Source organism: Carassius carassius, chromosome 42 (assembly GCF_963082965.1).
Source record: "Carassius carassius chromosome 42, fCarCar2.1, whole genome shotgun sequence".
Classification (NCBI taxonomy): Eukaryota; Metazoa; Chordata; class Actinopteri; order Cypriniformes; family Cyprinidae; genus Carassius; species Carassius carassius.
This window is the reverse complement of record NC_081796.1, coordinates 19,313,180-19,325,739: the sequence shown is the minus strand read 5'-3', so window position 1 is coordinate 19,325,739 and position 12,560 is coordinate 19,313,180. Positions and strand designations below refer to the sequence as shown.

General features: G+C 36.3%; 1 protein-coding gene across 5 annotated transcripts in view; it reads left to right on the top strand.

The window, feature by feature from the left end:
- The window catches only part of LOC132124075 (pleckstrin homology-like domain family B member 2), a 48,317-nt gene that overhangs the window by 6,759 nt on the left and 28,998 nt on the right, over window positions 1–12,560 (top strand). For 4 of the 5 annotated variants that reach the window (XM_059534851.1, XM_059534853.1, XM_059534852.1 and 1 more), the window contains exons 2-5: window positions 1,230–1,298; window positions 1,369–1,492; window positions 3,075–3,257; window positions 7,405–7,524. In XM_059534851.1, the coding sequence (XP_059390834.1) occupies window positions 1,230–1,298; window positions 1,369–1,492; window positions 3,075–3,257; window positions 7,405–7,524 (496 nt within the window). Of the gene's footprint in view, window positions 1–1,229; window positions 1,299–1,368; window positions 1,493–3,074; window positions 3,258–7,404; window positions 7,525–12,560 lie in introns of those variants that run through there. The other variant, XM_059534854.1, reaches the window with a different exon arrangement.

Here is a 12,560-nt window from a genome sequence, read left to right as displayed (position 1 = left end):
GGCCATTTCTCACTACATCTCCATTTGGCATGGCATGCCAAACACTCCCAGTGACTCGTGGGAAATAATAGGCATGGAACATTCCTGCCTTTTCCTCCCTCTCTGTTTTTTGCTCCTTTGGGATCGTTTTCACACACATTCCAACCTATGTTACGTGTGGCAGCTGGATTAGAGAGTGTGAGTATGTTTGCTCTGATGTTTATGGCCCTCAGGAGCTGTTTGTGAGTGTCTTTGCAGTACCTATCTTGTTACTGGAGTGCCATTAAACATAACAGCTTTTTTCGTATCTGGAGCCACTCAGTGGTTTTCAAACTAGAACTGACGGATAATCAGCAATTGTTTGCTAATGTTGGCTTTACATGATCTAAACCATCATGTTGGAGTAAATATTTAATAGTTTTCTAAACGTCATGCAGACGTATTGGAAGGACAATGGATTACTTGTTAGGGACATTTTAATGAGTTATCCAAAAATTTCATTCTTGTCTTTGATTTACATTTACATGCCTTTCCATACAAATATAGTATACATTATGGAACACAAAAGAAGGAATTCTATGTTCATGCTGCTCTTCTCCAAATAAAAGTAAAAGGTTGCTCATGCATTATATTGCAGTTATTGTGAATCCACAAATCTAAATCTATGTTATTATTCACAGACAGATCTTTCCCTCCATCTAAGCAATAAAATCATATTCACATTTACTTCATTGGTTATCACATGGAATGTAGAAGGGGGTTTTTTGGGGGGGGGGGGGGGGGGGGGGTTGCAAGATGTTTTTTACAGAGACAAAAAACAAAACAAAAATGCTGTTTTTTATTATTTTTGTTCATTAAAGAATCCTGAAAAAACATTGCACAGATTTGAACAATAATTGTGGAGTAATGATGCTAAAAGATATCATATTTGCCATTACAGAAATAAGTAAAATACAATAAAAAACAGTTATTTAAATGGTAATAATATTTCACAATATTACAGCTTTTTACTGTATTTTGATCAAATAAAAGCAGCCTTGGTGAGCAGAAGAGACAAAAATATTATAAAAGCTAAATTTGTATTTGTGCTCTACTTAAGAAACTGTTAGTCGTGTAAGTGAAAGGTCAACTATTTTGGTTAAAGTACATGTAATATTCTTGAGGAGTTAAGTCTGTTAAGCCCTTTCATGATTGTACAAGTATGTATACGTTTAGACATATCTGTCTTTGTTCTTCTTGTGTTGGTACAGGATACAGAGCCAAACAGCCTGGCAAGCGTCCTCGAACTGGAGTCAGATCAGAGCCTTGGTTCTCCTAAGGTTAGTGGGCCATTTGCTCTTTTCTTCTTAGATGTAGAAACTGTTAATGAGCTGTAATGCTCTGTTTTAGAGTCCGCCCCTGGACCTGATTGACACAGGAAAAGGACTGAAAGTACAAACCGCGACCCCTCACCTAGTCAGCCTGGGCAGCGGAAGGCTCAGTGTAGCCATTACTCTACTACCTCTAAAGGAGGGTATGTGACTTTTTTTTCTCTCTGTTTGATTCTGCCTCAGATCTCACGATCTCTCTCCTTCACACAATACCCAAATAACCATGAACAATAGCCTGCAAAGAATAGATCTCAAAATAAGACCCTCTATCTGTTTGTGCCTTCATGAAACACTGGATGCATGTGGCTTTTATTGTTAGTGCACTTAGGTTATCAGGAAGAGGGTGGATGTATGGGGATTTTCTGCTGTCAAGCCAGAACCCGGTGTATCTTATTTAATCTTTACCTTATAGACATGACAAAAAGGGTCCACCTGTCTCTGATTACACACAGGTGTAAGGCTTGTCCTAATGACACCATGTCTGAGCTCCGGGTCATTCCTCAGCCCTCTTATCATGGTCATCATGGTAAACGCTGGAATGCAATCTAAAAAAGGTTCAGGAAATGAAGTGTGCAACGCAACCTATCGGAATAGAGACTTTACAAAGAGTCAAGCTGATGTCCTCCCAGTGGGATGGAGTATTAAAGTCAGTATTACAGTATTATACAACACTATTAAAGTACCGCCATAGTGCTGAACACACACAAAGACTGAATTAAAAATGCTATTTCGAAGCAGTCTAATTATGTTTTGATATAAAAAGAGCAAATATTTGACCAAATCCCTTAGTAATAGATTGTGAGGTGTTGAAGTAAAGCTGTAAGGGGGTGCTTTGCATCACTGGTTGAGTGTGTGAGCCAGCAGAGGTCAGAGAAGAGGGGAAATGTAAAACAGAAACAGAAAGTTCCTTGGAACAATACATCTTCATGCCGGCAACAAATCTCCAGACTGTGACTAAAATTGTCACAAATGAAAAAAAATGAAAAAAAGCATGAGCCGTAGAGTTCAATTCACGAACAAATAATCAATCATAAATAATAAAAACACAACACAAAATGGTTTCAAACTGATTGGTTAAAATCATTAAGAATCCATTACTTCACTAGTAACAAATAATTCACAAATGACTCACTAATGAATCATTTTACAGTTACGTCCAATTCGAAAATAATACTGTCATAGTTCTATTTACTGACTGGTTGTTAATACTGTATGACCATGTAAATTAAAAATATATATTTACAACACAGTTTTATTTAAATTATAATGAAGAATTATTTATTTAATTATTATTTCGTTTTTTAATCCAAACAAAATAACTAAATATAGCCCAAATAAACCCCTAGAATATTTTTCCCTAATAATGTTTAGTCTACAGCCCTAGCCACGGTTTAACTTAACATTGCTTGCAAATCACTGACAACTCTTAAAGCCTATTTCAAGTGTACACTTTCATTAAAATTCAATTTAATAGGCCACATGAGGTAAAAATTTAAAGCCTCACAGTTGGTGAGAATTTTTTGGCACTGAATAAACCTGTCAGCTGAACTTACTGTAGCACAATTTGGATTAATAGATGAACTGATTAAATATATATAACCACATTGCAGACATACTGTATTTACAGTGTTGCATTTCTTACCGCCAACATTAATTTAAATCAAACTCACAGCGGCACTAAAAGCTTGCACTTACAGTTACAAAGTGAATTACTTTTTATTACAGGAGTGACACACATTGGCCGTGATGATGCCCCTGTACCTCAGGACATCACTATTGAGGGTCCCGGCATTGAAGCTGAACACTGCAGGATTGAGAACAGAGGAGGGGTCGTCACTCTTGACCCATGTGGACACCTGTGTTCACTCGATGGAGTTCCTGTTACCAGACCCACACAACTTACGCAAGGTAACCACGATAGGAATGATAGCGCGTCAGTGAAAATGTATTTACAGCATGCATGTGTTGTTTGTTTACTTTGGAAAACACAGTGTCTGAGTAAATGAAAAGGGGAAGAGGTTTATGAAGTTCATGTTGTATTGGAAATGCATAATATGTCTTTGCAGCAGGGTCATGGTTTTGGACATCACACACAGTTTAACTGGAGTGCTTTTGGATCTTTTCTTAATGTGATGCTGTGACTCAGAGCTTCCCAAGGTTGTATTTTCCCATAATTCCTGCATTCTTTAGCCTCACCGAGTTCCTCAACGAACGATCCATCATTCTCTATGCTTATTTTCTTTCACATCTCAGTGAGAGCGAGTCAGATAAACATTTACCAGATTTATTCTGACACTTTTTAGTTATGAAGTGCAAATATTGACGGCATTGCGAAATGTGCCCTCTGCTTTTGTCTTTGTTTCATTGGGAAGAGCTGCCAATAGGCACGACTGTGATGCAAATTAAAACAAATGTATTTTTGTTTTTGAATGCTTTTAGAAAACTACAGAGTGACCAGTTTTGACGGAACTCGTTTTATACATCTGTTTTGCAAAAAGAAGCCACATGCTAGTTATAAAAGAATGTTCTGTCAATAAGAAATAAAGGCATATTTGAGGCTAACCTCCCCTGACTCTAAGTGCTTTGAGTCAGTTAGATTAAAACTGAGAGCACGTGAGCTACAGCGCTGGTAATAATCAGTAGAGTTCAGTTAGAGGTCTGCTCCACCTCCTCCTCTCATTGTGACGCAACAAGCGACGTCAGGCAATTTCAAAACTTTATTTGATTGGCAAATTCTTTGACTGGTGTCAGAGTACTCTATCTATTATTAGATGTTTCCAGTTCCGTTTTATCATATTTTGGTGGTCTTTGTCATAAAAAAATTAATACAATTTAAAACCTGGTTTAATTTTATAAATCTTTTTTATAGTCTACTATTACTTTTGAGTCATACTGAAATCTGTGCTGACATCCACAAGGTGATGTGGAGAGGTCAGATTATGCTCAGTCTTGTGCAAGAGGAAAAACAGATTTCAGTTGGTTTCAGTCAGAGTTGCACAAATTATTGCTCAATAGGCAAATCCTGCAATGGGCTGTACAAATATCTTGGAAAAAGTGCATAAACTTGGTTGATTCTAGAATCTGCATGTTATTGCCTAGGTTGTTTCTTCTCAGATTATTCTTTGGGGGTTCTCTCAGGTAACATTATCTCTGAATAGGTAGACAAAGAAAAAGTAGGTGGGGTTAATTAGCACCTTTCACTTACTTTTCAAGTGTTTGCTTTAACAACAGGATAAGGTTTGAGATTCCCAATGTTAAAAAAAGTAATGCATCACTGAAACTGCTCATTAAAACTTTGACTTATTTTCAAATGTGCGAACCACTAGTGAAACAGACTTCCCTCTACCATGTTGTCCTTGAGTATGTAAAGAGCACCTCCCCTTTAGGTTGGGTTGGGAGCGTTTGCTTTATTGACCTCAGGAGAGGAGGAAAGTGAAGCGGTCGAGCGTTTATCATACACTGAAGCGCACTGGCACTGGCTTTCGTCTTCAAACTCTAATTGACTGCAGAACTCCGTACGCGCTTTCAGGTACTCTCTCAATGGGACTTCCCGAAAGGTTTGTTTTCTTTTCTTATTTATCATTTTCTTCAGCAAATTTATTAGATATGTGGTTTAGACTATAACATTGAATCCACGCTGCAAGTCCGGGACTCTAGCGCTTACATGCTTGCTCACAGTGTCTTTATAATTATAACAGAAAGTTTTTTTTTTATTTTTTATTTTTTATAATGTCACTATTTTTAATTAGTAAAACCTTTTTTATATTCTTTTTTTTTCATTATTATAAAATTAAATGTAGGCTAAATATTTAACATGGTCATTTATTGACGTGCATGACGTGCTATAGAGGAAGATCACTTTTTGCACTTTTTAAACTTTTATATAATATTCTCACATATTCTGTAAAAAAATAAAAAATAAAATAACAAGTAGTTTAGAACTCCACAGCTTATCTCTGAATGTAAATTATTGTCAAGTACAGTACAAAGCCTGCTGTTGTTGCAACTTATTATACTGTGAGTCAGGGTGAGTTGAAACATTAATCGAAAATGTTTTTGAATGATTTAGATCTGGTCATCAAATTTTAAATCTAATTAAATATTTTTAAATAATCCTTAAATATTTATGCTACCCCAATTTCATTGTAATGAAAATTATATAGCCTACATGTGGAGGCATTATTTTAAAATAAAGAAGTTTAGTGGTTTTGATGTATGCATATTATAACTTAGCTTTCCTCAAATTGTTTAGAGTATCATATGGTTCTTTATATTATGTTATTTGTTTTTTTCTTAATGCTTGCACATCAGCACACAAACTGTGATCATCATGCTTTTCCTGAGCAAAAGGCCAGATATGATTTTCTTCTTATTTATCAAATTACATATCCATGCTATGATCTTAACTATTTCTCCCCTCTAACTGATAGCATTACACAGATATATTAAATGTTTTATTGCAGCAGAAGATTGTTTCCTTGTGGTACAATGGTTAATCCAATAATTTGAGCAGGGAATTGTTTATAAAGTAACATGCACATTTGATTATGGGATCAAAGGAATCTTATTTTTAATCCAAGCCTGACTTTAGAAGAGAGAGTTTATAAGATGAAACAGCTGTGTTTGTGGATTCATTTGTGGGGCAGAAGGGCAGGAAAAGACTTGCAGTAAACTACAAGTGTAAACTCTTTTATGAAAGTCTTGGAAACATTTTTATAAACCTAAACAAATGTTTTCTGTATTGAGGTACATTAAACAGAATTGCAATACAGTCACCTTGGGTGACAAGCTGAGATGTGTACATCTTTGTTCTTTTAAAAGTATATTTATTTAGCCTTAGGAGCACAGCTGTGTAGACTAAACACTTATGAGTGTGCACGTGTGCTTGTTTCTGTTTCTGTTTCACGAGTGTTTCTCTGGACATGTTATGCCTATGGAAGTGTGTTTACTGATTCAAGGATTTTATTTTCCTGCTCATTGTGTCCATGTGTTGTTATGAAATCAGCATATCCCGCAGCTCAAGTTGTATTTGTCTGTTCTGTGATGCATTAAAGGGAAGTCCAAAGAACACTTTGAAGAAATGTTCTGCCAGTGTACCAAACCCTGGAATGTGCGGGACAGATTTAGGAAACTGAATGTTAAGGATTTGGCATGTTAATGACACATGACTGGACATTTAGGGAATTCATCTTTGTAGCATGTGGTTCCATCACTGAGTAAAAAGTACTTATGCACTGTAATAAAATCTAACTTAAAAGTTGTTACATTTTGAATTACATACATTGAGTCATTTCAGCTCTTTTTTTTTATTGTGTCTTGGTTAACTAAAAAAAAAGTTTGAAAAGTTGAAAAATTTGAACGAGTTAAAGTCATATATAAATATCATTTTTAGAAATTATTTTTGCATAACTGGGCTGGAAGTTTATTTCATTAGGCTTCTGTAAAGCTGCTCATGCATTGAATCCACTGATGATTTACAGGCAGTTCCCATTCAAAAGTCTTGATTTGATGGAATTGTTTTCACTCACATTAACTCATAGCTTTTTACATCTAGCAAAAGGACCACTATGGAAAATATTTTGGGGTTTCATTGAGGAGGAAAAAGAGGTCCTACATATTTTCCATGAGCTGTTATTCAGCTTTCTATGACTTTTTTTCCGGGCTTGCATCCATCTGCCATTCTGTGGTCTCTGATTTCAGATTAGTGGAAAGAGCAGACCCAGACCCTAAGGATATAGCAGTCAACTAAGAGACAATAAGGAAAAACGGATGTATAAATCAGCTTTTATGGTGAAACAAGCATTTCTTATTCAGAACTGGCAGCCATGCTGACTGACAACTGGAGTAATTGAATTATGAGGTTGAAAGATTCTTTAAATTGAATCATCTAGGGTTCAGTGCTGTTAAGATGATTTCAGTGTTATTTCATATTTCAGCTTCCCTGGTGTCTACTAGTGCTCTGTGTTTCAGTGGACTATGAACTTGAGTGACATTAAAACTAATCTGGTCTTTCTCAGATTGATCCAAGTGTGTGTTTATTTTCCTCTTTCGGCAGGTTACACGCTCTGTTTGGGTAAATCTTATATCTTTCGCTTTAACCATCCTGAGGAGGCCAACCGTATGAAAAGCATGCTGCCTCAGAAGAGCCCCGTCTCTCCACTGGTGTACAGCACAGGTAACCTTTCTTCCTTCCATGTCTTCCAACTTATCTTAACATCTTCTGTTCATGCTCTTCATCTTTCTTCTTTAACTATCCATCTCATGGACCCGTACCCCCTCAGAAACTGAAACCACTGACCTTTTGTACACACACACGGCCTGCATCCCATATCACAACTCGCCAGCTCAACATCTATAGAGGATCTTCTCTGACTTGTGTGTGTGTGTGTGTGTGTGTGTGTGTGCGCGCTTACAGTTTTTCTCAGTCACTTTGGTGCATTTCTCAAATCAGAAATGAAATTCTCAAAACTACTTGTACAACCTCCACATCATCTAGTCATTTATACACATCATAAAACCATGTTTCTCATTCTTTTGATCAAGTTGCGATTGCTTTTGTACATTCATACAATTGATTATGCACATTTATCTGCAGTTTCCTACATTATCAGTTGCTAATGTCATGTCGCTCAAAATTTATTATATACTTTTCTGTGCAAATAGTCTTACCCCTCAAAACATCTAGTCTTTAGTTCATCATATAAGTCATTAAATGCAAAATGGTTAATCTAGTTGCCATAAACGGCCAAGCACACTTTTTTTTTTTTTTTTTTTTTTTTTTTTTTTTACACATTATTATATGACTTTTTGTCAATTTGGCATGAATTGTACAAGTGAATCTTTACTAATGAAGAGAATGTAGATGATAAACCAATGATAAACCATTTCTCTGAAATAGCTCAAAGGTTCATCTCATGAATCTTCAGTTGGAAAGCTTATACTGTATAGACAGAGGACAACACAAGAGTTACAGATTCTGACAATGGACTTATTTTCATCTTTGTGCCCATATTTCTTTTTCCTTTTTTATATCACAATGACATTGTAATGTTTTTTTTTTTTTTGGCCTGACCACTAGTAAAAGTGTAACTGGGAATTCTATCCAGTCTCTTTCAGTCAATATCCCACATACAGTAATGTGTAAATTTGTACTTTTGAAATGGATATATGGCATACTGTTCAATACAGTAACTGTCATCCAAAATGTTGCCATAGTTTACATCAGAACATCTCTTATCTTATCCGTCAACTATGACACAAGGACTTGTCATTCTGATGGCACTGACATGTTCATTGGCACAGATATTTATTTTTGAGAGATGAACTAAGGATTTTGAGCAAGGGACTGGCTTTTGCAGGTAATCCATTGTGTTTTGCTATTTGTACGAGTTGTTTTGAGAAATGCACTTACTGTTTTGCAAATCTCAAGGATGATTCGAGAAATGTACCAAAGCGACTGAAAAGAACTGTAATACATGGTTTCAGTTATCTGTCACAACTATTTTGCAGTCTGAAAGAGGATCCTCTAAACCTTTGATGTAGCAGAATCCTTTTAAGAGTGTTAAATGTCGGCTTTACTAGTCTGGTCAGAGCAATCTCTGCTCCACTTTCTGTACAGGAATGCCACTTAAAAGCTGTTGTAAAAAATAAGGCAGCTCTGACCAATCTCAGTCCTTAGTATCAGATTTTAATAAAAAAAAATTTTTTAAATACTTTATTTTCCCCACAACGTAATGTATATTATTTTTTTTGCAAATGCCTTTACACCTTGTGAGTGCATTTACTGTATATATTTTTATTTATAACTTAATAACTGTAAAAATCTATTTTTTTTGTTTCCTTTTTCTATATTCTTAAATTGAACATTATTAAACATGTCAAAGTTTGTTTTCATTTTATTCCAATTTTTATGATATATATGCTGCTTCAGTGCCACAAATTAAGCATTAATTAATAACTTTTAGAAAAAAAATAAAATAAATTAAGTTCAATGCAATTCGTCACCTTGGAATTTTGTGGTTCTATCTGCATTCTGTGCGGTTTTGAGATATTGAGCTTTAAAGTTTTTGCATTACATATATTTTATAGATAGAATATTAGTTGTTATATAATAAAGTAAAAAAAAGTACACAAATTACCAACTTACCATTGAGTACAACAGCAAGTGTAGTTTTGCCCGATTTAACATAGAGTATATCTAAGTAAACCCACACACACTCAGGGAGCCAGTTTTGTGACATGTGTGATCTGCAGGGGCGCAGATGGGATTTTTTTAACTGGGGGGGACCAAGCTGTCCAGCAGTCAAATTTTCTCAGTCCAGAAAAATCGACAGCTCAGACATTTTTTTAGAATAGAATATTTTTTTGTAACTTAATTCAAAAAAGCAAACTTTCTTATATTCTAGATTCATTGCACACAAACTGAAATATTTCAATAGTTTTAATTCTGATGGCTTTGACTTACAGCTTAAGAAAATTAAAAATTCAGTATCTCAAAAATTTGAATATTCTATTTTGAGCTTGATTAGTTTGATTAATTTTGATTATAAATACAGGGTACCTACTGGGATAGTTTAGAACATGCAACCACAATTATAGAAAAGACTGACTTCACATTTGTCCAAGAGACAATCATCAACACCCTCCTCAAGGAGTGTCAGCCACAGAAGGTCATTGCTGAAAGGGCTGCTGTTCACAGGGTGCTGTATCAAAATATATTCATAGAAAGTTGTCAGGAAGTAAAAGGTGTGGTAGGAAAAGGTGCACAAGCAACAGGGATGACCACCGCCTTGGGGAAGATTATCAGGAAAAGCCGATTCAAGAACTTGGGAGAGTATCACAAGGAGTGGACTGAAGCCGGAGTCAGTGCATCAAGAGTCACCACACTCAGATGTCTTCAGGAAAAGAGCTACAGCTGTCACATTCCTAGAACCAAGCCACTCCTGAGCTAGAGAATAACATCTGAAGCATTTCACCTGGGGTGAGGAGTAAAAGAACTGGACTGTTGCTCAGTGGTCTACAGTCTTCTTTTTTTATTGATTGGCCAGCCAGCTCACCTGACCTGAAGCTCACAGAGAATCTATGGGGTATTGTGAAGAGGAAGATAAGTTACATCTGACAAACAATACAGAGGAGCTGAAGGCCGAAATCAAAGCAACCTGGGCTTCAGGAACCCTTCAGCAGTGCCACAGGCTGATTGCCTTCATGCCACGCCGCACTGAAGGCCAGGTTGTATTTGAGTATTGAGTGCATAATTAAACCTACTTTGCATTTAAATTTTTCTTTTTCATTCAAAGTTTCCTACTTTTAATTTTTCTAATCTGGAAGTCACCATCAGAATTAAAACAAAAAACTGAAATATTTCAGTCTGTGTGCAATGAATTTAGAATATAAGAAAGTTTGCTTTTTTGAATTAAATTACAAAAAATATAGAACTTTTCCATGACATTCAAATTTTTTGAGATGCACCTGTACAAGATCACTATGGTTACCGCTACAGGCACAATTGAGGCAGCTACCAGCTCCTCATAGGACCCCGGGGTCAGGATTCATAGCACACACACACAGAGAACATAAACATCAGTGGCAGCACCATTGTCATGTGTTTGACAACAGAACAGCGTGTAGTGAGAAGGTGGGTACAAAGTAATGGTTCGATTATTATTGTGCTTCAGCCTGCATCTGCCCTGACCCGATTCTTTAGCACCAAAACAAACACACCCATACCCCTGCAGGACCTGCTACGGTGGCCGAGAGAGATAAACGTGCTGCAAATGACAAAAATCCCTGCAAATTATGAAAACATTTTCATCAGTTTGACAACACGTGCTGCAAATACTCACAATACAAACAAATAAAGAAATTTAATATGTAAGGGAACCGTAAAGTGACAAACATGGCTGGGACATTATTTATCAGTGTTTGCTCTGAAAATATCTTTGTTTATATAACAATCCTGGTCATAGATTCCTTAGCTTTTTTTTTTTTTTTTTTGAAAAATTGATATTATTAGCCTAAATAAGCTGACTAAATACACAATTACTGTAACTGTGAAAGGTTATGTAAGCTGGCTAACTTACTTTTACAACTTACCTTACAAAAACTAAACATAGTCTATGGTTTTACTATTGAAATGAATGAATTAATAAATACATTTAATATATAAAAAAAGCAAACAAAAAAAATTGTTACTGTAATCATTAACAAATTAACCATGAATTTACTACTCTAACCATAGTTTAACCATGGTATTTGTACAACTATGCTTATACAAATGGTAATCAATACAAAAAAAAAAAAAAACCTTGTTTAAATTTTCTTTTTGTTGGGGTAAATTTGTTTGTGTTGAGCATTTGCAGAGCGTTTCTATATTTGTTTGTGTTGTGAGTATTTGCAGCATGAGTGCTGTCAAACTGATGAAGATGTTTTCTTAATTTGCTGGTGCTTTTTCTATTTGAACGCGTTTTGTGAAGTTGCAGCGCGTTGAGCTCTCTCGGCCACCGTGCTTCGCCCCTATTTTGAAATCTTCACCCCACACGTACATACGCAACCATGGCAAGGACGATCTCGGAAACAAGCGAAGATGACACCCAAGCATATTCAAACAAAAGCCAACATGGATAAGTTGTGTGAAACAACGCAAAATCAACGTTACTCACCTATCAAAAAGAAACAAAGAAACCTCAGCGTCCGATTCGAGCCCTTCCCAATCCTTGAGTTTCTCTCCACCGCTGGAAAGCTGCCCCGATATTTACGTGGGTCCTGCCTCTTGCCTGATTGTAAACCCTCTTTTTTATCTGCCATCGCTCTCAGTCTGTAGTCGATCTGCTAATATGCTAATTTTGAATTAAAGCGTCTGCTAAATGTAATATGCGTCCTGTGTGCACTCAAATTGAGTGCTCTCTTCTCGCTATCAGGACAAGACACGCTCCCTTACCGCTGATTGGCTACAAGTGTGTTTTGGTACTCGCTCAGACACTGCGGTCAAAAGTTTATTTTCAAAAATCGATTATTACACATTTAAGGAGCGGCGGGTCGGGTCGCTTCTACTTAGACTAATGTACATAGCGGAAACTCAGATTAATCCTCTGTTTACCAATAGAGCCTTTCATTGAGACACTGAGGGGGACGGATCTGGTTACTATGAATCTGGGGGGGTCATGTCCCCCCCGTCCCTAGTGCCACCTGCGCGCCTGGTGATCTGTAAACAGA